At 54.2% G+C, this 23,301-nt stretch overlaps 1 protein-coding gene across 1 annotated transcript in view; it reads right to left on the reverse strand.

Moving 5' to 3' along the window:
• The window catches only part of HDAC4 (histone deacetylase 4), a 286,639-nt gene that overhangs the window by 100,647 nt on the left and 162,691 nt on the right, over nucleotides 1-23,301 (reverse strand). The window contains exon 4 of the mRNA XM_079924568.1: nucleotides 11,099-11,343. Coding sequence (XP_079780694.1) covers nucleotides 11,099-11,343 — 245 coding nt within the window. The remainder of the gene's footprint in view (nucleotides 1-11,098; nucleotides 11,344-23,301) is intronic.

Raw genomic sequence — 23,301 nt, forward strand, 5'->3', positions numbered from 1 at the left:
GGAGGCGCAGGCAGAAAGGTCTCACGATATTTACTTTTCACCCAGAGCCCAGAAGGAAAGTGAGGTCTCTCAGTTGTCATTACAAAGACACTAGAAACAACTACCCCAGACCCAAGGATTAAAGTTCACAGGAAGACAAAACTCCCAGAAAAACGATATCGTCATTGAGTGTTAATGAAAGGAGCAATTAGAAACCACAACTCTGATTCCCCAAAATGCCCCAGAGCACGACACTGCAGAAGCCTGGCACGGACAGTGCGGAGCCGGGACTGCTGTGGGGACACGAGGCTGCCACGGTGAAGTCCACGTCCACCTGGGACTGGAACCCGGAAGTTCTGTGCATCAAAGGCCCAACGGGCTTGCCGTGTAGGTTTTTCAAAGATGGTCAAGAAACTTCGAAGGCATCACGTGGCCCACGATCTGAGGGGAGTGCAGGGCAGACCCGCCGACCCTCGGAGGTCCCTTCTGATAGACAGCATCCTCTCCTGGGTGCTGACCTCCAGGCTCACGTGCTACCTGGCCACGGTTTCTAGGGACCATTTGCGACTAAACTATTCTTCCCTATGGGATCCTCAAAACGGACCCATGTCCATCTTTATCTCACTGGACTCCTGGCTCAGCTCGAAGAGGCACCCTCACTTCAGTACATTCAGAATCACTCTTCCCTCTGGCCTCACGGCACACCAGCCTTATCAAAAGGTCCCCTGGATGTGTCATTCACGTTCCCACCCAAATCTGGATACTCAAATGCCGCAAAGACAAAAAGGCCAGCCATCAACATGCCGGTCAGCAAGAGGAAGGCCGGCATCACAGACACCCCGCACTCTGGACTCTGCGGAAGCTGCGGACTGGACATCGCCGTGCGCGCTGGGGGGAGGGGAGCATGAAGGGGGAGGGGAGAAGTGATGGGTGAAAGTGGTCAAGGGAGAGCCTGGCCGGCCTCCCCTTCCTCCGCCCTCACCACCCAGTCTCCATTCGTGTGACACGCGTTTTCCTCCCAGGCGGGGTGCCTTGGAAGCTGCATCCCCTTGAGACCAGTGGCGGGTCCCCTCCGTCCGCAGGGCATCCTGGCTCCTTCCCTCCATGGACTCACCACCACCGGGACACACTTCCTGTGGCGGCTCAGGGCTGACTGAACACTCAGGCTGTGTCTGACTCCGTCTTCTCTCTGCAGAGAGCAGGTCTGAGCGAGCCCGTGAGGGTACTGGGCCAGATCAAAGCCAGTGTATTTATCAGCAAGAGCCAGTGAGGAGGAATGAGATAAAAACCATGTTGCAAGCCAACGCAAGAGACGGTTTTCTTTGTAGAACAAACTTCTGCAGCTGCCACCTTTGGAAATACACAAAACGACCCTTCTCTTCTACAACTGCAGGCAGCCTACAGCACAGAGGGCACTGTCAAAGGTGAGCAGGACGCCTTACAAAGCACGGCACTCTCGTGTGCCACGAATGCTTGGTGGCAAAGGAAAAGCCGGGCCCAGCGTGGCAGCCCGAGTGGCCATCAATGCCCCCTGGGGCAGCAGGTCAAACAAGGCCATCCACCTGCCCGTAAACAACTTCCTAGAAACCCAGAGTGCCGGGTTTATGAGCAATTCCTGCCGTAAGCCCGTTAATTAGGCACAGACGGGCTCAGGGATGACGCAGGGCTTCTGGCTGCCACGCGCTTTCCCAGGTACCAGGGTTATGGCAACCTAAGTGCGTCCTGCGGGCTCATTAAAAGTTGCCTCAGGTGACCCGGAAGCCGGGGCCCCAGGTAACATCTCTCCAGCTACCTGGGACAGGTAATAAAGAGAGTAAACATGATGGCCTGGCTCCCAGGGCCATAAAACCAGGTTCCTTTCAATGTTATCCCTTTCCCTTCAAGGAAGAGTCACATGCTCAACTAAATAGCTCTTAGAGCTCTCTCCTGTCCATGGAGATGGCACAAATCACATCGACAGACTTTACACACACACACACACACACACATGTATAAAAATTCAGCCTCACTAGTAAAAAAGGACATGCAAATAAAAGAGTAGAAATCGTTTTTAGTTTTTGCCCATTAGACTGGAAATACCCTGCGAGACCTGGGAAAGGGACATCCAGGCTGAACACAGCTTTGGAAGGAGCAGGAACCTTCTGGAGGGCAGTCGGTGAGACGCTTTAGAATGTGTCATGTGCTCACAGTACTCTTCATCTGAAGCGATTTATTCTGAGGAGACGTGCCCGAAGGACGGGGCCTGCGGTCTGGTCCACAAGCAGGAACTGTGGGAGATGAGCCCCCGTCTCCCAGGATGGCACCTGGGACAGACGTGTCAGGACAGGTTCCCGCCGTGCAGTGCGGACGGGGAGGCTGCAGCGCCAGGGTCACAGGATTCAGCCCCGACTCTGGACTCTGTCTGCTTCGGAGCCGCAGCGGGGGTGGCATCCACGCCAGGAGCACCCCCAGCTCCTCGCCCACTCACAGCCCGTGGACCCACGGGCTCCTGGTGCCGGCAGGATGGACCCGTCTAAAACCCCGCCCGGCGCAGGGGTCCTTCACGGGGTGATGAGGATGGTTTGGAACCAGACAGCGGTGACGGTTGTACCATATTGTAAACGTGCTAAATGTCACTGAATTGTACACTTTAAAATGGTCAAGTGATGAGCTTTATGTTATATGAATTTTACCACAATGAAAAAACTGAGTAAGGGAAAAACTAAGTATTTTCCATAAAGAAAAGGAAAAAAACGAGCAGCCACTTCTCTCTGGCTCCGTCGGGTGAGGAGGACCACAGCCCTGAGACTGAGGATGAGCAAGGTCCCCGTGTGTGTGCCCCGGGCCCTCGGGGTCCCTGGACGGCCGCTGGGGACGAAGGCGGAGCCTGGTTCTCCTCCACGCTCCCCGCGTCCTACCTGACGGGCCCCAGGAGGGAGCAGCCTGCGTCGGCAAAGGGAACGGGCAAACTCACCTGCGATGAAAATGACCAGAACCTGCTGAGCCCTAGAAAACTACAAAACAGCTCAGGTGGTGATTAAACTGTATCCAGCGCCGACCCTGCCAACAACCTCTTCTAGGAGAAAAAGGCCAGGTCTCTCCACACAGGACCCAGGAAAGGCCTTTTGTCCCTGGGGGAGTCACCTGCCCCGGAGTGCGGCTGCCTGATCTCACACCACAGGAAAGTGGTTACAGGCCTGGAGAGGGCGCCTACCATGCAACCCAAGGGAGACCCCAGCACAGGGAGCAGAGGCCCGGCTTTGCCTAGCTCTCCTGCAAGCCCTCACCCAGGGTCCAGCCTCAGCCACACAACCGCAGTCCATGGCGTGGGCAGGGCCCCTGGCGCACGTGCTGTCACAGACAGCTTTCCAAGATCCCAACATGGTTACAGAAGTTTTGGTCAATGCATGGAAACAAAAAGGGAGGAAACAATTATAATTTGCAGATGACATTACTGTCTACTTAGAGAACATGAAATAACCAATTACAAATTTCTTAGGACTAAGAAGAAAATTCTAGACATTGGTTGGCTAACAAATAATAATGAAACCAAGGGCTCTACACGGACAGTGACCAAGTAGAGAATAAAATGAAGAAACATTCTGTTCATAACAGGAGAAAATATATAAAATACCCAAGAATAATTAAATATAAAATCTACAGCCCTTATATGAAGCAAATAAGACAAGACTTTTCGTAAGGACAGAAGAAGCTTCAAATCACAGGTGGTAATTCCACATTCCCGGATTAGACAGTTAACAGTAGAAAGTTACTAGTACATGTCCTGCTGATTTATTAACTTGCGGCAACTTCAATTAAGCTTCCAGAGCAACTCTGGGGGACGTTATGAGAAAGGGTTCTGATGCTCACCTGGAAAAATGAAAGCTCACCCGGAGACAAGCCGAGGGAATTAAAAATGAAGAACAAATGTGTGGGGAGTGGAGACCTGCACGGCCGGATCCTGAAACACCAGCACAGGCTCCTGCTGACAGGGTGGGGCCGGTACGAGGAACAGAGGGGGCCGGAGGCAGACTCGGCCAGATAAACACGCGCTGATTAGGGGACAGAGCTGGCATTTTTTACATCGTTTAGAAAACTGCTTTGCTTTGTGAAGGAGGCGAGGCCAAGCAGATAACGGACAAAATATAATGGACGTTGAAATAACGCCAATTTATAAAGAACACTCACACACTGATGAGAAAAAGGCAAGCACTGCAACAGAAAAACAGCAAAGAAAACGATAATCGGTAGAAGAAATGCAGACAGAATCAAAATAGAACAAGTTCCATGAACGCATCAGACCGCGGGGTCAGCCCTGGCCCCTCGCCTCTGGGAGGGCAGTCACTGATCGGCCAGCCCGCTGGGTGCGGACGTGGAAGAGGGAAAACGCGGGGGCGGGTAGCGACCCGCGCAGCAGGCTGTGGGTGGGAGGGAGGGTGCCCTGCAGCGCCCCGCAGAGGCAGCTACCACCTAGGACAGGGCAGCGAGTGCTGGCTGTCATGGTTACTGCTGCTTTACTATTCTGCTCTCGGAGTAAGCAAGGGGTGTGTGTGTGAGAGACAGAGAGAGACAGGCAGACAGAGAGACACATGCATACCCAGGACCTGGTGTAGCTTTTGGAAAGAAACATGGCAAGAAATAAAAGCCACAGAAAAGGACTTATCCTGGGTCAGCAATACCATTTCTGTTTCGTTTAGACAAAGGCATATGATTCATGAACGAGGACACTAAAAACAGAAGAAAAACTGGAAATGACCTTAATGTTCAACTCTTCAACTATTAGCACTTATTTAAATTCATTGGGGTTCATTGTAAGACTACAATAAAACCGTTAAAATCATGCTTTTGAAGTGTATGTAATGGTAAAGGGAAATGTTAACAATAAATAAAAACCACATGTCAGTATAATCCCAATTCCATAAAACTACAGATACACACACGCACAACGTACATAATACGAGGTTACGGGAATCCACTACAGAATGCAACAGCCGTCCTAGCCAACGGCGCTGGAATCACATCTTCCCTGTGATTTGCAATTATTCGATAATTAACGTTAATGACTGTGGCGATCAGAAAGAGATCATGATGAAAACATCCTTGTAAAAAACGACACTGTCTGGGACGCAAACAGCAGGGCCCTGCTCCTCTCTGGTACACAAGCCTTGGGGAGTCCAGGGGCCCGGGACCTTCCCCCTCCTCCTCCTGTTTACCTACACAGGTGTTCCTCCCGGGGTGCAGGAGGCTCCAGGGAGATCTGTGGGGAGGACGCTGTGAGCAAACGGTTAATGAGGAGGTCAGACGTGTGGGTGAGCGTGGCTGAGTGGACACAGGCATTCACTCCCACTCCTCCCGGAACCACGAAGAGGAACGGCGCTTTTTAGGAGACACGGATTCACAGGAACAAAGCCTGCAGGAAGGACTGGAGAGCAGGTTTGTCATCAGAACTCTGGAGATGAGACCCGGCAGCACCCCAGAGGCACAGCCCAGACGGCACGGTCAGCGTCGCGTTCTACTCCGAAGTGCTCACCACGTCTCCATCAGTGAAATGGAATACTCGATACATTCCCAATACAAAATTGTCAGTATTTACCAAACAGCAAAAAACCACACATTTATGGAAACATCACTGCCGTGGACGGAGGTCAAGGGGCGGCATGCCTGAACCCAGAACCTTCAGAAGGTGGCCAAGGGATTCTGGCTTGCACGGAGGGCTCCCAGCATGCAGACCCCCAGCCCTGTCCCCTTCCTCCTCTCTTCACGGTGCACCCCGACTTCTCACTGTCCCCCTACCCGAGCCCTCCTCATGTGCACCCGACTCTTGTCAGAATCACTGTTACCACGCCCTCTCCCGCCTTCCCTGGACTAGGGTGAGGATCCCTCCTGGAGAAGATGACTGCGCTCCAGGCCGCATCTGTCACAGCCCTGCAATATCCATTCCTCTGGGTGTATTCCCAAACGAGCTCTCACCCTGGCCTTCAGACTTGCCTTGGCCAGCGAGGCAAGAGTATCCATGACTTACACGGAGGCTTAAACCACTCTTGCCCTCTTGCTGAGCTTGGAACTCAGAAAGCAGCACATAATCCAGCTGCCAAGCACCAGGCTGGAAGTGAGGCTACTGTAGTAAGCACTATATTTGGGGTAGTTTGTTATGCAGCCAAAGCTGACTGAGACACTCATGTAACAGATTCTTTGTGGTCTTATAAAACAGTGGCCATCACCACTCAAGCAGGAAGGACCTTGTGCTGGCTTATATGCTGTAATTGTTTTCCTTTTTGCAAAAAGCAAATATTTAAACCATTGATCCTGATCTAGAGGTATAACAGATTCATATTTCAGATACTTTGAAATGCAAAAATCATGTTACTACATCATTATACTTAAAGACAGTCTGCAGTACAAGACTGAAACTGTAGCCATGATCACCAGCGTTTGCCCACAGTGAGAAGAGCTTACAGGTTTCTCAAACTGTGGGACTGGATTTGCACTGGAACATAGGGAGCTCAGCCAATAGGAAGGGAGGAAATCGCTAACTCCAGGGAAAGCTAAGAGCTGTATCAGAGGTCATGAAGCCATGGCACGGTGTGTGTCGGCAACAGGCACCCACACAGACACAGGAATGGAGCCCCTGATGGTCCTTTAATCAGAAGGCTGGTCTCAGTATGTGAAGCATCCGAAAAGCGGCAGTGTATGCGGGGGTGGGGGGGGGGGGTGGGGGGGGCGGGGATGGAGGGCAGCAGTGTGTGCGTGGGGGGGGGGGGAATGGAGGGCAAAGGCCTAGTCTCTCCAGCAAGCGGGAAGTAATCACCCCATGGGATTTTTAACGCAAGGACGAAGCAGACCATCTACAAACTTCTACTGGCAGAAGCCGGCAGAGACCTGGGCCTGGGGAGTCAGATGGGAGAGCAGGGAGGGCCAGCTTCTGCTTGTTCACACTGTACTACATTTCCATTAGAAACACTGGAAATAGGGATTCCCTTGATAACATTTTAAAACAATTTAAAATGACACACGACAAACCCCCAAAGCAGCAGATCTAGGTAATGCTACACTTGCCAGGTGATCACCTGGGCTATCCCAGCTGACATACACTTGCCAGGTGATCACCTGGGCTATCCCAGCTGACATACACTTGCCAGGTGATCACCTGGGCTATCCCAGCTGACATACATTTGCCAGGTGATCACCTAGGCTATCCCAGCTGACATACATTTGCCAGGTGATCACCTGGGCTATCCCAGCTGACATAAACACCAAGACACCACACTCACTACTCTCACAGCCCTGGGCCTCAGTGATCATGCTGCCTGGACCCCATTCTGGGGAGAAGAAAACTAACTGTGCAGGACAGAAAGGGGAACGGGGCTCCCGAATCAGCCATGACCAACAAAGACACTGCGTCTAGTACAAGTGCAACACTGCGTGTCGAAACCCTAGGAAAGATCTTCTTTACCCAGGGTTAACAATTTTAGTTACATTTTAAAAATTATTCCCTTTTTAACTATAAAATCCTACTCAAATTCACTGATGATTTAATGACACTAATTCGACTGTGTGCTCCAGAAATCCGTCTGACAAACACCACTGGCAAACGTCACTAACAATATGATACCTTGTGAAGAGCGTAAATCATCAAAGCAGAAGCCGACTGATGGGACGATACAGTTACATCGTTTAAATGGCTTCAGACGAATGATCTCCATTTCAAGTGGAGAAACAACAAACGATTAGAATGCAGAGAGCATGTAACCTTGAGATGCTTCCTGAGCTGCGTCTCTGGGGCTCCCACCATCTCTGGGAGCACCCAGCCTGTGGGTCAGGGGGAGCTCGTCGGGGTACCCCTGACTTCCGAGCCCTCTCTGCACAGTCTGCAGGTGCTGACAGGAGGACCCAGGAGGCAGATTCTGTTCCTTTTCAAAGAGGTGACACAAACTCCTGGAACCCCAGATGAGGAGAGAAACTGGGGGTCAGGGAGAAAAAGCCCCCGCAGGCCGAGGCCCCAGGACAGTGGGAAGCCCGGTCTCGCCCTCAGGGGGAAGCACCAACCGGGCTCAGGCAGTGATCCTAATGTTTCTTGCTGATTTGTGCAACCCCTCACACAGGAGAGGTCGCTGATGTCGCAATTTCTCATTTTTTTCTTGTAAAAGCTATAGACTCAACCAACACAGACACGAGAACATAAGCAACTAGCATCTTCCTTAACCCTGGTCAGCACAAAACCCACCATCGCCAGTTTCCGGTACAGTCTCTCAATCAGGGGCTGTTTGAGTGAGGACGACGGTGCGAGGGGGAGCGAAAACAGAGAGAGAAGTGCAAATCCCGAGTTCCTTCTTCAGCCAGGTGCCGTGCCGGGCCCGCAGATGCCAGAGGTGGGTGGCTGCCTGCTACCAGGTAGGCACGTGGATGGGTGACCTACGGCGGGGAGGGGCACACACAGGGCTCCACCTCCCAAGATGAAGGGCAGTGTGGGCCCCCTGGTCACCAGGAGCCCGGTTAAAGGGGGACGTATCTGAGAGGACCGGAAAGACACAAGACTGCAGTGATCCTTCAGGCTTCTGAGAAGAGATCAAGATACGGGGCAGTTGGGCTTCCCTGGTGGCTCAGTGGTTGAGAGTCTGCCTGCCGATGCAGGGGACACGGGTTCGTGCCCCGGTCCGGGAGGATCCCACATGCCGCAGAGCGGCTGGGCCCGTGAGCCATGGAGCCATGCGCGTCCGGAGCCTGTGCTCCGCAACGGGAGAGGCCACAACAGTGAGAGGCCCGCGTACCACAAAAAAAAAAAAAAAAAGATACGGGGCAGTGAGGGCCAAAGTCCAAAACGCCGGCTGGCGAGGAGGCGAGGAAGTCCGCTCTGCGTGGGCGAGCAGCGCTACTGGTCGGGAGAGAGCCAAGGATGAGCTTCTAAATTGCTTTTAGGGGTCACAGAAATGTGAGGCTGCAGCTTCAAAGACAAAAGGAAAGCGGCGGCCTGTGGGGGGCTTCAGTACTGAAAGGCAGGCACCTTGTCGGGCGCTGCTCAGAGCCAGACCGCTCGGGGCGGGGCCTCAGCGGGAAGCCCCAACCCCGTCCCGGCCCCCCCACCCCCACCCCCGCCGCATCCCCGTTTCCCCTGCACCGCACAGAGCAGCAGCAGTGAGCAAGGCGCTGGCTTCCCCACCGGCAGGGCAGGTCCAGGCTGCATCCCACGGGGCTTCCCTCTCCTCCCAACAGCCAGGGGGAGCGGGCGCTTCACATCAGGGGAGCAAAGCGCATCGCGCTCGCTCCCACGGACCCTCGACCACTCCACCCCAAACTCAAGAGCGCTTATTAAACAGCAGAGGACCACGATGGCCGCGGGGGCGTCTCCACGGAGACAGGTGACCTCTCAGGCAGGAGGACTCGCTGGCTCAGAACGCTACAAGCAAAGCCATGAGGCCTGGACTTCCAGCAGCTCTGGACAGTGTTCTCTCCTTGGTTTGTCCACTGCCAACCTCAGAAGCCCCACGGGGTCAGGGCAAAAGGCAGCAGTGGCAGCAACAAAACTGCCAAGACCCACGGCCTCGGGTGCAGCTGTCAGCTGGCCAGAGGCAGAAACAGACAGTGCGCGGCTACTCTGCACGGCACCGGGCGCAGGCTAACGAGGAAGCCGAGGCCGGCCTCGGCGACGTCCTGCCGTAGGTGGTGTTGGTCTCCATGGAAAGGGCATCTCAGAAGCATGTGGGCTTTTAATTCTCCAGATCCCTGCTGTCCAATCCAGTAGCCACTAATCACATGTGGCTGTAATGCAGCTGGTCCAAACGGAGATGTGCTCCACGTGTCTCGTCTGCGATGGTTCACTAAGACTTAGCGTGAACGAAACCATTTATATGGATCACAGGTTGAAATAATATTTTAGAAATATGAGGTTAAATAGAATACATTAAAGTTAGTTTACCTGTGCAGCCAGGTTCCCAGTGACCCCAGAGACCCCTGCCTCCTGGTACTCAGCCCTTGTCTGGACCCCTCCTGGGAGGGCTGGTCGTAGGACAGCAGAATAAGGGAACAGGGTTGGGGTCTGTCACTTCCAAGATTTGGCCGGAAGACACCGAGGCCGCCTTCTTGGTCACCTGGGTCTTGGGTGTCCACTTTGGGGAAGCTGCTGTTAGAGGCCCACGTGAGGAGGACCTGAGGCCTCTGGCCCACAGCCGCGGGAGTCAGCTGGGAAGTGGGTCCTGCAGCCCCACCCAGCCCTCAGATGAGCCCACAGCCCTGACTGGCAGCTCAGCAGCACCTCGCGAGAGACCCTGAGGCACAGCCAGCAGTGAGGCTGCTCTTGGATTCCTGACCCCCGGAAGCCATCAGCTAGTTCACGTTGGTTATTTTACCCAGCTCAGAGCTTTTGGGTGATTGGTTACATGGCAATAAGTAACTTACACAAGCTGGTTTCTTTTGCTGTTTCAAGGTGGCTACGGAAAAGGTAAAATTACCTATATAATTTTAATATATACACATCTCTACTGGACAGCACTGCTCTCCACGTTCCCAAGTACAGTGAGCACGCGTTATGACCACAGATGTCATAACTGGTCCCTCAACCACATGACGTGACTTCTCTATGCATCACTAATGCATGTTTCTTTCTAATAGGTTGACTTTTGAAGTCTGAGATCAGATTAAATACATGCAGAGAGTATGTACCAAAAAACAACCTATGTTAGTTTTCTTCTTATTCCATTTAAATGAAAAGTAAATATTAATACCTTTTTCAAATCATAAAGAGTCAGTGGGAAAAATGAAGAGTGGACAGACAAGTCCCAAGAAGAAAATAAAGATGATTGGCAAACACAGGTGTTTCTTCTTGCCGGTAATGTTGCTATTTACGGATGTACCTTATCTCTGTAGATGAAGTCAGATGATAAGCATTTCCCCTAATTTAAGCACGCTTCTACAGCCTGACTTTAAATGCTGTTCCCACCATTGGCCACATCTGCCCCAATTTACTCAACCAGTGCCCAAGCGCTGGACACGCAGGTATTAACTGCACAGCAAGGAATAGGGCTGTGTGTCAATCTCAGCGCTACCGCTGGTTATCAGGGACGGTCCTTATTAGCACGGGAACCACGGGGCCACAAAGAGCGCGCGGGCTCTGAGGGCTCCCGCGGGCGGATGGCAGGCGACTTACTTTGATGTGCTCATGGAGCTGGGCTTCGTGCTGCCGGGACAGCTGCTCGTGCTGCCTCTGGAACTCGGCGATGAGGATCTGCCTCTGGAGCTGCTGCTTCTGCTTGAGGGCCAGGAGCTCCTGCTGCAGCTGCTGCTCCCGGATGCCGGGCTCCGTCGCGGGCAGCGGAAACTGGTGGTCCAGGCGCAGGTCCATGGGCACCGCCGGGGGGGCCACTGGCAAAGGCAGCGCCGAGGCCACATCCACTGCGGGACAGAGCACAGCACAGAGCGCTGGTCACCTTGGAGCCCCCAGCCCCGCCCACCCTCGCAGAGAGCCGCCGCCAACAGTCGGGGTGTCCACGCGCTGAGGGCCACTGTACGCTTTGGACGCCTCTGCACCCCCTCCCTCAACAGGCTCAAAAGGCACGACCCGGAGGCCTTTGAGGTTTCTATCCCTCGGGCCAAAATCAGTGGACGTTTGGACCAGGACACACACTCCTGCAAACTCTCTTCCCTCCACCCGACCCTCCGCGAAGGGGCCCCTGCTCTCTCAAAGGACCTTGCTGCAGCCCCAGCAGCCTTTTCTGACATCCTTTTTGAAAGTCGATGAAGAGAAAAAGCAAGAAAAAGGCTCTAAAGAGCCCTGAACACCCGTAAGTAGAGAGGTGAATTGCCCATGCTTTTCTTCTCCTTTTCACAAAGACACAGAAGAGTCGTATGCAGGAACCACAGGACAGTGTGTGCCACTTAAGTGGTCCAGACGGACGCTCCGGACGGGGAGAGCGTTTCCATGGTGAAGCGAGCGCCCTCTGGAAAACAGGTTTACCGGCTGCAGCCAATAAAACGCTCCCCCGGCTCGCCCGCACCGCTTGCGCATCAGGGTTACGTGCTTCTGCGCTGTGCCAGGAAACGGACTGTCTTCACTGCACTGATGTATGGCTGAGAAAGAGCCACAAGTGACTCTGATTAGAAACAGAAGCTGAATCGATCCTAAGGCTTACAAATCAATACCAAATTAAAGTGAGAAAAAGAATGCAGAAAGCGAGCCTTAAATTACGGACCTCACAAAATAACCCGACGTGGGTGCTCCTACCGTGACAGGACAGCGTGTGAAAGGCCGAGGGGTGCCGGCGGGGAGCCCCTTACTTCCTGCGAGGCTCCTGTGCTGCTTCCCCTCCTCGCAGATGAGCGCCCCGGGCGCTGCTCGTAGAGAGAGGAGGGAAGACAGCCTAGCACCGAGGCCCATGGTCCCTGTCCCTTCCAAAAAGCCCCCCTCACAACTTGCTCTGGGCTCACGCAACGGCACAGACCAGACCCGGGGACCGGAGGCTGGGGCCTCGCCCTCCGGGGGGCTCAGGGCTCCAGTGGGAGCCGAGACTCAACACCCACGGGCCCCGCCAATGCCAGCCCCTCACCACCTGGCACGGGGCCTCATCCTAGCACCTCTGCCTAGACCCTCTGCAGGTCAGGCCTTGCGACAGACACACCTGGCCTCGTCCTGGGGGCTCCCTAAGTGAGCGTGGGCCACTCACAGGCCGGACATAACCCAGTCCCTCAGGAAGTCTGTGCCCCACAGTCCACAGATTCTGGAAAAACAGCCCATAAGTGGAACCACCCCTCAGGAGAGGGCATTTCTGTGGTCACTGCCAGGCGGCAGGTCCCATGCCGACCATCCTTCTGATGAGTGAGGCGAGGTGGGGCGAGGCCCAGGCGAAGCCCTGGGTTCTAACCCCCGAGCTGACTCCCTGAGCCCTGGAGCCCTGGACTAGAACGTGGCCTCACACCTGCAGGGCCGCTCACCTTGGAAGAGTGCAGGGCGCTGCCTGGGGTAGAGCGGGGCCCTGGCTCTGGGGCTGAAGTCACTGTCTCTCCCACCCCCGGGACCAAGCCCTGGCCTCCACCCCAGGCCCCCAGAGCCTGGAGCAGCTTCCATGCAAGGAATGCCTGGGACCTGGCCACAGGGAATGGAGAAAAATCCTCAATATTCAAGCAGTTTCAGAAAATATTTAATTCTCCTCTTTGAAGCCCTAACAAGCCTGGGATAAATACCAGCTGACTGTTTTTCTTCGGTTTCTTCCCCCAGCTTTTTAAATGTATGTATTTCTTTTTTTCTAGTGGGGGATGAGGCTTGATGTGTGGCGAGGTCTTTATTTGATGTTTACGTGAGAAAAATCTGCACAAATGAACTGTTTTGGTGAACAGGCCTGGGGACCGGTGGATCCCACCAACCTCCACTGCACACCAGCTGGTAAAGACTGGCTTTTATTAATTTCCTTTTTCTTTTTTTTTTGATCATTTTATTCATGTAATATAAGAAAATGGAAAAAGAGTGCAAACAACACCAATTTTATAAAACCTCAATCAATATTTTCCCCCATTTGCTTCAGACGTTCTTTTAAGGAACAGAATACTATGGAGGGCGAGGAGGAGGGCTCAGGAAAGAGACTTAGAGAAAAGAGAAAGTGACCTGACGTCTTAAAGGAAATTCAGTTCGTGTTTTTCCTCCTCCGGCGGGGAGAGGTGGTGCGCATCCCCTGCTCTCACTGATGACAGGACTGAACGCTTCCTGAGAAACACTGTAACTGTGAACGATGGCAGGTTTTTCCAGCTCCCTTTCTGCATCCACAGATGGGCTCAAGAAGTTTTTCTATTAACCGGTTAACCTGCCTAGTTCCTTCCTGGATTACAGGTGAGTTACTTAGCAGACCTCCTCAGGTTAGTTGACCTTTGCTTTCTTCTTTTTTTGGTCTGCGTTGGGTCTTTATTGCTACGTGTGGGCTTTTCTCTCTAGTTGTGGCGACCGGGGGCTACTCTTTGCTGCCGTGCGCAGGCTTCTCACTGTGGTGGCTTCTCTTGTTGCGGAGCACGGGCTCAAGACCCGTGGGCTCAGTAGTTGGGGCACACGGGCCCCAGAGCACACGGGCTTCAGTAGTTGGGGCACATGAGCTCAGTAGTTGCGGCGTGTGGGCTCTAGGGCGTGCGGGCTTCAGTAGTTGTGGCGTGCTGGCTCAGTAGCTGTGGCTCGCAGGCTCTAGAGCACAGGTTCAGTAGTTGTGGCGCATGGGCTTAGTTGCTCCGCGGCATGTGGGATCTTCCCGGACCAGGGCTCGAACCCGTGTCCCCTGCACTGGCAGGTGGATTCTTAACCACTGCGCCACGAGGGAAGTCCCAGTTGGCCTTTGCTTTCTAAGGATAAACCCGACTCTTGGTCTTCCTGGGTTACACACACACACACACACACACACACAAAGAGTCGCTGATGCCTTCAGCCTATGACCGTTTCATTACGCACATTTGAATCCACAGTCACAGGTGAGACTGGCCTGCGGTGTCTCTTACACTCTGCTTGTCTGGTCAGGGAGCGGAATCTGAGCTTAAGGAAATGACCACAGAGAACCTGTGGAATAACCATGTCGCCCGCATGTTGTAGCAGCATCATCTCACTTGCCCTGACAGCAGGGGTGGTCGGACGTGGTCCCCGCTCACGTGACGTGCCAAGGTGACCTAAGGCACTATGTAGGAAGAAGGCCATCCCCACGATGCTGGGCAGAAGACGACCCATCCACCACTCACTGTCGCACACCCTCTCCCTACTTCTAATTCTTCCTAGGCGGGGTCAGGAGGACCACCAGAAATGTCTAGTAGTTATAACGTCTTCAGAAACTGAACACAGGGCTTCCCTGGTGGTGCAGTGGTTGAGAGTCCGCCTGCCGATGCAGGGGATGCGGGTTCATGCCCCGGTCCGGGAAGATCCCACATGCCGCGGAGCGGCTGGGCCCGTGAGCCATGGCCGCTGAGCCTGCGCGTCCGGAGCCTGTGCTCCGCAACGGGAGAGGCTACAGCAGTGAGAGGCCCGCGTACCGCAAAAAAAAAAAAAAAAAAAAAAAAAAAAAAAAAAAAAAAAAAAAAAAAAAACTGAACATAAAACAACTTTAAGGGATCCTTTTTATTGACTCCAAAAATAAGACGGGCCAAACGTTTCTAAGTGTGCGTTCACGTACTGCGGAAACACCCCTGCTCTGTGCTGGGCACTGGCCTGTGGCAGGTCTGATGTGAAGACAGGCAGGAGGGGGCAGTGGGGCCGATGGAAGGCCTGGGGAAGGGTTCACACCTTCCCCAGGTGTGAGGACGGGGCTGCATCTCTGAGGCGGGAGGGGCGCTGGGGGTGAAAGAGGTGGGGCGGTGGCCACAGGGGCAGCGCGGGAGGACTCGCGGAGGGTGGGCAGGGCCAGGCCCTGTGGATGGGGCGTCACACCCACCACCCGCCAGCTGAGCCTCGCTTTGGTTACTGCACCTTTCCTCAGCCTCCTCTGTGTCTGGAGGCGCAGGGAACCTTAGAAGGAAACACCCCCTGGTCATGCCACAGACACCGGAGCGGATGCACCCTGGGGGTGGGCGCGCAGGCTGGCGAGGAGACCCCCCACCCCGGCCAGCCCCTTCTGCCTGCAGTGAACACACAGAAGGGAACAGGGGGCACGGGGGGCGGGGGGCACGTGCTGTCCTCGGCCAAGGCATCCCTGTTCTCACCACGTTCCCTCCACATTTACTGTGAGAAAGGGATGCAGGTCCTGCCTGGGTTGACCCTTTTGAGGTTTCACATGAAACTTCATTCCTCTGCTAGAGAAAGTCAAACGCAGAGCAAAGAGAAGGCAAAGCTAGACATCCCCTCCGTCAGACGCACCGCGACCAGCTCCCGCCATTTCTCCACCTCTGAAAACAGCACTGCGTTTACAGACACGCAAAGCAACACTGCAACTTACAGGAGGCCGGGGGGCCCAGGCAGGGTCCTCCTCCCGCTTCGTGCGCCCAGCCTCGGGAAGCTAGGCGGGTGGGGAAGTGGCCGCGCGGTCCCCAGGCCTGGCCTGAGCGCCAGCTGCGGCATCAGACCCACAGTCCCCATTCATTCCCGTCGCTGGCGGGTGCGTCAAACATGACTCGGACTATTTCTGTATCAAAAACTCTCTGAAATGCCATGAGTTCCCAACAGAAGCTGCTGGTGCTTTTGACCCAAAGAGCCCTGAAGAAACAATGAAAGCTTCTCTACTTAAAGAATGCAGCATCAAGACAAAAAAGCCCTTATTCTCATGAATATTTTATGGCAGAGCAGAAAATTGCCTTTACAGGTTGCGCCTTGAGAAACGTATTAATACAATCAGACTCATGACGTTAGTAGAAGCACAAAGGCCATATTCAGAGTTTCAGTAAGAAATGGCCAAGCCTGGGCTGTGAGTTATAAGTTCTCAGTCAGAAATAGAAAAAATCTGCTAGTCTCTATTTTTTTTAAATAAATGATCAGAAAAAAGGAAGGACACTGTAATTTTCCATTACATGGGTTGGGTCCTCTTTTCACAACACCATTTCATGTCATCACATAGATAGGAAAGAAAGAGAAGGACTATTCTTTAGAAAACAGGGCCGACGTTTAGGGTCTGTTCAAGTCAAGAACGACTCATTCAAATCTAGGGGACAATAAAAGATATTTCATCCACGGAGCCACGGTTTCCCCTTACCATGACGTTTGTCTGCGTGTGTGAGGGTTAGGGAGAGAAAAGACTGCAGGGGGCGGCGGAGGAAGAGAAAGAAAGGGAGGGGTGTATAGGAAACGTAGAACTGAGTTCAAAATATTTTCATCTTTTATGGTGAAATGTGTCACACACCCTGGAGAACAGAAGGGTTAAGGGTGACACAGTCACCCCCCCACCTCAACCAGAACCAGAGCATCGCCCTCCGTGCCCCACACGTCACACGCCTGTGCCCCCAGCAACGTTCTGACTTCGTTCAGCATCCCTGCTTTTCTTTCTGGTTATAACATCTACAGATGTATCCCTAAACATGTGTCCTCCACGTGACCGCGGTGAGTGCAGGAGCAGTGGGATGGGAGGTGACAAAGGTTCCCAGGAAAAGACAGAGTCGCAGTTCAGGCTGCCTTCAGCTTCTAGGACAGGTGACAGAAAAGAGCTCTGTCCGGGAGAGGTCAAGAGTGAGCCCCGGGAAACCAAGGGCCACCCCCAGTGCAGCACCTGGTGGGGCCGTCCGCGGGCCAGCACTGCCCTGTGTCCTGCCGCTGCTCCACCCAGGCTGTCCTCCAGGTGAGAGGCTCGCAGGAGGCCCCACGGAGAGACCTGCCTCACCTGGTAAGTAAGGTCCTCACAGGTCAGCCCCCTTCCCATACCCGCCCCAGCGGCTGCTGAGCTCTGGTCCAGCCGGGCGGCCCAGAATCTCCTGCAGAGCCGCCCTCTGAGGCCGGCCCCCTCACCCTCCTTGGGATCCATCCCACTGGTCTCTGTCCCAGAGTCGATCACCTGATCCCTTTACCCCACTCTTCATTCTTCTTTCTCAGTTCATTCTTTTTCTACAGGAACTCAAGCTCCAAGAGGCACGTGAGGTTTCACGTCCGAAGATGCACTTACTTCCCTGTCAACGTTATCAGTACCTGGGCTGTGTACAGAATTGCAGCCTGGAAGTCACCTTCTCCAGGGCGGTGAAGGCAGCGATCCACGGCCTTGCTCTCAACACTGTCATGAGAAAAGCACGGAGCGGCTCTGGCTCTAGACCCTTTGTGCTTGCCCTTTCCTCTGGATGTTCAGAAGCCCTTCTCCCTGTCCCCAGTGTTCTGAGATTTGAGAAGCAGGTGGCCTGGTGAGGCTCTTCCCTCCTCCGCCGTGGGGGGCATGCAGCTGGCCTGCTCAGTTTCTCCAGTCGCGGGGAATTTCCCTGAGTTACTGGGTTGGGCAGAAAGTTTGTCTGGGTTTTTCCGTAAGATGTTACGGCTGTTTTGCTCATCTCCTTGTTTCTGTTTTCCCTTCCGAAACTTCTTGGGTGGTAAACCTCCTGGGGCAACGCTCTGATTCTCTCTTTCACTCTCTCCATTTTCCTTTTCTGTGTCTAGCGCTCAGCTTTATTCGCGATTTCCTTAAATGTACACTCTAAGCTTTTCACCGAGTTTTGCATATTTTCTGCAGATGTGTCCCTGAGTACGAGTGGAGGCATGAACCCTAGCTGGAAGCTGCGAGCAGAGAGGGGTTCTCAACGCTGAGCTTCGCTGGACGGTGTGCGGAGCTGGCCTTAGTCAGGACGCACCAGGCACCCTGGTTCGAGGCTCAGGCGCCCAGCACAGCGGGGCGTCTGCTTCTCTGCCAGCCTGCGTTCCACCTGGCCCAGCCCCCTTTTGCTCCTGTCCCGGAGGGCAGGACATGGGGCTGCCCTTCGAGAATGCTGTGGCATCTATCCCCCGGGGCTCTTGGTTGCACTGACAGGAGGCTCGGAATCTGGCTTTTTCTGCCCAAACTGCCAAATCGGTTAAGACTTATGGCTCTACTTTCCAACTTTCGGACTGTTGGTGATGTTGTTTCCTTTTCTGTTCCCCCAACTTTGTGAGCTGATGACATCTCTCTGGAATATATATTTTTATGTTTTAGGGAAAAATTTCAAAAACACACAAAGGCAGAGAGAACAGTATAATCAACTCCCAAGGATCCATCAGCCACCTGCCACCTCATGGCCAACCTTTTCTTCTCACACCCACCAGCTGCACTTCCTTCTAGATCATCCGGAAGCCTACCAGCCAGCCCAGCATGTTATCCATAAGGCCTTCGGTATCTCTAAATGACCTCTTAAAAAACAGTCGAGGGCTTCCCTGGTGGCGCAGTGGTTGAGAGTCCGCCTGCCGATGCAGGGGACACGGGTTCGTGCCCCGGTCCGGGAAGATCCCACATGCCGCAGAACAGCTAAACCCGTGAGCCATGGCCGCTGAGCCTGCGCGTCCGGAGCCTGTGCTCCGCAACGGGAGAGGCCACGGCAGTGAGAGGCCCGCGTACCGCAAAAAACAAAACAAAACAAAACAAAACAAAACAAACACACAGTCGAATACCATCAACCTACCCAGAACAAATTAACAACTCCACGACATTATCAAATAGCCAGAAGGTATTCCCATTTTTTTAGAGAGTCTCATACACATTTTTGAAACTTTATTCAAATCAAAACCCAATTAAGGTCCATTCACTGCAACTGGCTGACATACCCTTTGAATTCTTTTTAATCTAAAGGTCCCCCACCTTCTCCCTCACCCCTGCACCCTCCAGCTGATGGGCTGGAGACACTGGTCACCCGTCCTGTGCTGACTGAGCCTGACGTGTAGATTCCCTGGGAGCTGGAAGGGGGTCTGAAGGCCCAGAGGATGCAGCTCTGGTTGCTGTCAGGGCCGCCTCCCTGGAGAGGTCCTGTGCCCCTCGGGCTCCTGTGTTATCGGCAGCTAACGTGCTCACCGATGATGTCTTCATTGTTGTAAACAGGGCTTTTCTAGCTCCATCCACCCCTCTTGATTTGCTAGCTACATTACTTCTATAGTGAGAAAGGGTCCCAAGTCAACTAGCTTGTTATTCTCACAAAGGGTTTTTAGAAGAAAGGCAGGGCGAGCGCTTGATTCTCTTCCTTTGTCAATTTTTAAAAAGAACAAGCTGGCCCTGTAGCATGCTCCACGTGTGATCAGGGAGGAGGGTTTTGGTTCTCGGGACCATGGTGAACTAAGCCTCTGTATTCCTGTCCTAAGGCTGCCGTGTCACTGTGAGTCCACAGGCCGCCCGGGAGCAGCTCTCTGTGCAGCTGAGACAAGGTGTCCTGGGCTCTCCCTGCACTTCCTGGGCCACACAAGGAAACAGACGTGTCTCTAAGGATAACTGGGTCCCTTTAGTGGGAAACAGTAGAGACCATCATCTAGGTTTCGGGGTGACATGGTTTGTAACGAGTATACCTTTACTGGCGCTTTTGTGAATTTCAGAAGTGAGTGAAATTAGATACCCGTGTTCACTCTGTCGTCTCACCGCGGAACTCTGGTGCACAATTTATTAAAAACACCATTCAGAAGGGCTGAGCAGTCACAATCAAGTTCCATTCAAAAGACTGATTTATATGCAATATCATTTTCCCCAAAGGTGCTCTTAACTGAATTACAATTATTCTATTTAACTGTGTGTGTGTGTGTGTGTGTGTGTGTGTGCGCCCGTGCGTGTGTGTGAGAGGGAAATGAGGTACAGAAGTGCTTTTTAATGTAAACATTTAAAAATATTCTGTAGGGAATGTAAAAACACAAGTGACCCCCACTTCAGCTTCTTACGCAGATGAGCACGCATCTCGTTTCTTTTTGCCTCCTTTAGATGTATATAAGCAATGCCAAAGAGATAACTTATGCGAACAACACACTATCATATAAATTACGCTTGAAACATAAAGATAAAAAATATTATGGTGCAAGAACGGGCTGTTATGTTTTACATTGTTTTGTTTTCAGTTGGGATCAAAATGTAAAGAAAGAAACGTATAATACATGGAAGTATTTATACGTGTACATATAGGAGGGTTTTTTTAATCTGGTCTGGGGCAGGGAGAGAGATGTGACACACATGGAGTCTATTAAACAGAACCCTCTGAGGGCTTCCCTGGTGGCGCAGTGGTTGGGGGTCCGCCTGCTGATGCAGGGGATGCGGGTTCGTGCCCTGGTCGGGGAGGATCCCGTGTGCCGCGGAGCGGCTGGGCCCATGGGCCATGGCCGCTGGGCCTGCGCGTCCGGAGCCTGTGCTCCGCAACGGGAGAGGCCGCGGCAGTGAGAGGCCCGCGTACCGCAAAAAAAAAAAAAAAACATAACCCTCTGAGTTGTGTTTTCTGTGCACGCGGTTTCCTTGAACGCATCTAGACGTCAAGAAGGGAGCGGCCCTGGCTTACCCATGCTTCTGCCTTCCAGAAAAGAAGGGAGTTGACCCCTCTTCAAAAGCAGTGAGAGATATACCGGAGCAGGGCACGGGGTCCTCCAAGCTGGAGGTAGGAGGGGGTATCTGGGGCAGGCACACCTCCCCCCGCTTCCTCCAGGTCAGTAAAAACATCACGACGGGATCACAGTCCTGTGGGCTGCTGGCCTGGGCTCACTCAACGTGTGCACAGGCACACTGTAGGACATGGATGGATACCAGCGTTATCCCCATTTGACAGGTGGCGAAACTGAAGTTTGGGGACTCTAAGTGACTTGCTCGAGGCCACACAGCAAATGTCACCGGCAGACTCCAAAATGGATGCTAACCACAGGTACCCCAACAGTGACACAAAGCAGAGCAGGGAGAGCTGGGGGCCCGCAGGTCACCCTGGGGTGGTGGTTCTCATCTCAGGCTGGGCGGCGTCAGCAGCTTGGGGACTTGGAAACAACAGGGCCCGCGCCCTGCTCAGCTACAGTGCACGGCGTCCCCGGGGACTCCAGCAGCTCTCGGGTGATCAGGACCCCCTGCGGCCCGAGAACCACCCCCCCGCTCCGGAGCTCTGAGAGCGCCTCCCACACCAGCGGGCCTGCTGACCCCTGGCCTCCACGCCCACGGCTCCGGCTTTGGACTCCGTCCTCACCACAGGCCGGGTGTCCCCCACGATCGCCGGCTCACTCTAGCACCCTGCAGTCCAGTGCTGTCCTGGGAGAAAACGCTACTTTTCCTGAAGAGCTCCTGGGGCTGGGGCAGCCACAGGAATCAGCTCTGCGAGCTTCTTCTCACGGCCGAGACAATGGCCCCAAAGGCACAGCCAGGCCGGGTCTGCACCACCCAACCGGCACCAGGAAGCCAAACGTGGCCTGCTGAGCAGAGGCAGAGACCGAAAATCCCAGAAATCTTATCTTCACTGCTAAAAAGACAAAGCCACCATGAACGCCAGGGTGATGTTCCACACCAGTCTCTTCACCTAAGTCAGATTTCACCAGCACCCACTCATACCACGCCCCCGAGCGACAAGTTTTCAAAGTGCTTCTCCCTGGCAGAGAGTCTAAGGCCATCAATACCCTGAGGCCTGGCCTCCCAGTCAGTGCCTCCAGCAGGGGGTCTTTCCCACAGCCACTTCGATCCTCCCTAGAGGTCCCCGCTGGGCTGCCCTGAGTGTCCGCAGACACCAGCGAGAACGCCACAAGCCACCATGGGGGTAGCAGAGCGGGAGGGGGGACTGTTCGTGGAAACCAGCTCTGCGGCCTCCACTTCCAGGCCCCAGGGAGGTGTTTCCAAGTAAAGCTAGTGAGAGAAATCCAGTCCAGGCCCCCTGCGTCAGCGGCTCCCGGGGCCCGCGGCACACAGACCTGGTCCCTCAAACATCCAGTGTGGGTCAGAGCGCGAGGACACGATCACACACGCAGCAGGGGGTCGGGGCCGGTGCGAGTTCAAATCCTACCGGGGGACCCGCAGGCGCGTGGCCGGGGCCGTGCGTGTGGCCCAGTGTCCATCACGGGGCCAGGATGCAGCCTCGAGCCTGGAGGCCTCTGTCGCAGGGGCCGCGCAAACGCAGGGAGAAGAGCCCGGGGCGGCTGACGCAGCGGGATGGGCGTCCAGGCAAGGCGGGCGGAGCTGAGCCCATCTTGCCTCCCGGGCTCCTGAACACCTTTCCCCCAAAAGTGGCCCCAGAAAGTGCTTTTCACTGAGGGTGGGGAAGACCCAAGGTGAAGCCTTGCGGTCAGGATGCAGGAGAGACCCCCAGAAGGGCGCCAGCTCACCCTCGGCATCCCCACAAGTGACAACTGAAGACAGAGGTCACGGACATGCGTGAGGACACATGCCCACGGCGCCCGAGCTCCGGCTCCCGGCAGCCCAGACGTGAGGCCCCAGAGAACAAGCCCGCTGGCCTCCGCCACCAGCACTGTCCGCTCTGCAGTCCGCAGGGCGCCAAGCCCTGCCCTGGAGGGTCCAGCCCTCGGGCCGCTCAGCCTTACAGAAGCTTCCAGGAGCTCCCACAGAGCGAGGAGAGAAGAGGGGAGGAGACCCGGCCCGGCGTCAGGTTGGATCAGCCAGCGCTACAGCCTTGCCCTCCCAGGCCGCAGGGCCCCCAGGGCCCACCGGGCAGACTCTGCCCCCTGCCCCCAGAACACGAGGACGGGATCCAGGAGTGTCACCATCTGAGGGAAGCGCACTTCGCTTGCAGGCACGGGGCAGCAGCAGGGGCCAGCGACCTAAGGACGAAAATTCTCCTTCTCACGTGAACAGGAACTTCCCTTTGTGATGATCAGGTTAATTTTAGCAAAATCAACTGCAGATTCATAAAGGATAAAAACAGAGGGCTGAACGTGCTCAGATACTGGAAAGCTCCATCTTGGGCCTTAACCAGAAGTGAGGATGCCTGATAGGAAACCTTGGTAACGAGGGATCATGATGTGAGGACCCCAAAGGGAAGGAGCCGCAGCCTCTTCTCCCTCTCCTAGAAATACAAACC

Source organism: Stenella coeruleoalba, assembly GCF_951394435.1.
Source record: "Stenella coeruleoalba genome assembly, chromosome: 6".
Lineage (NCBI taxonomy): Eukaryota > Metazoa > Chordata > Mammalia > Artiodactyla > Delphinidae > Stenella > Stenella coeruleoalba.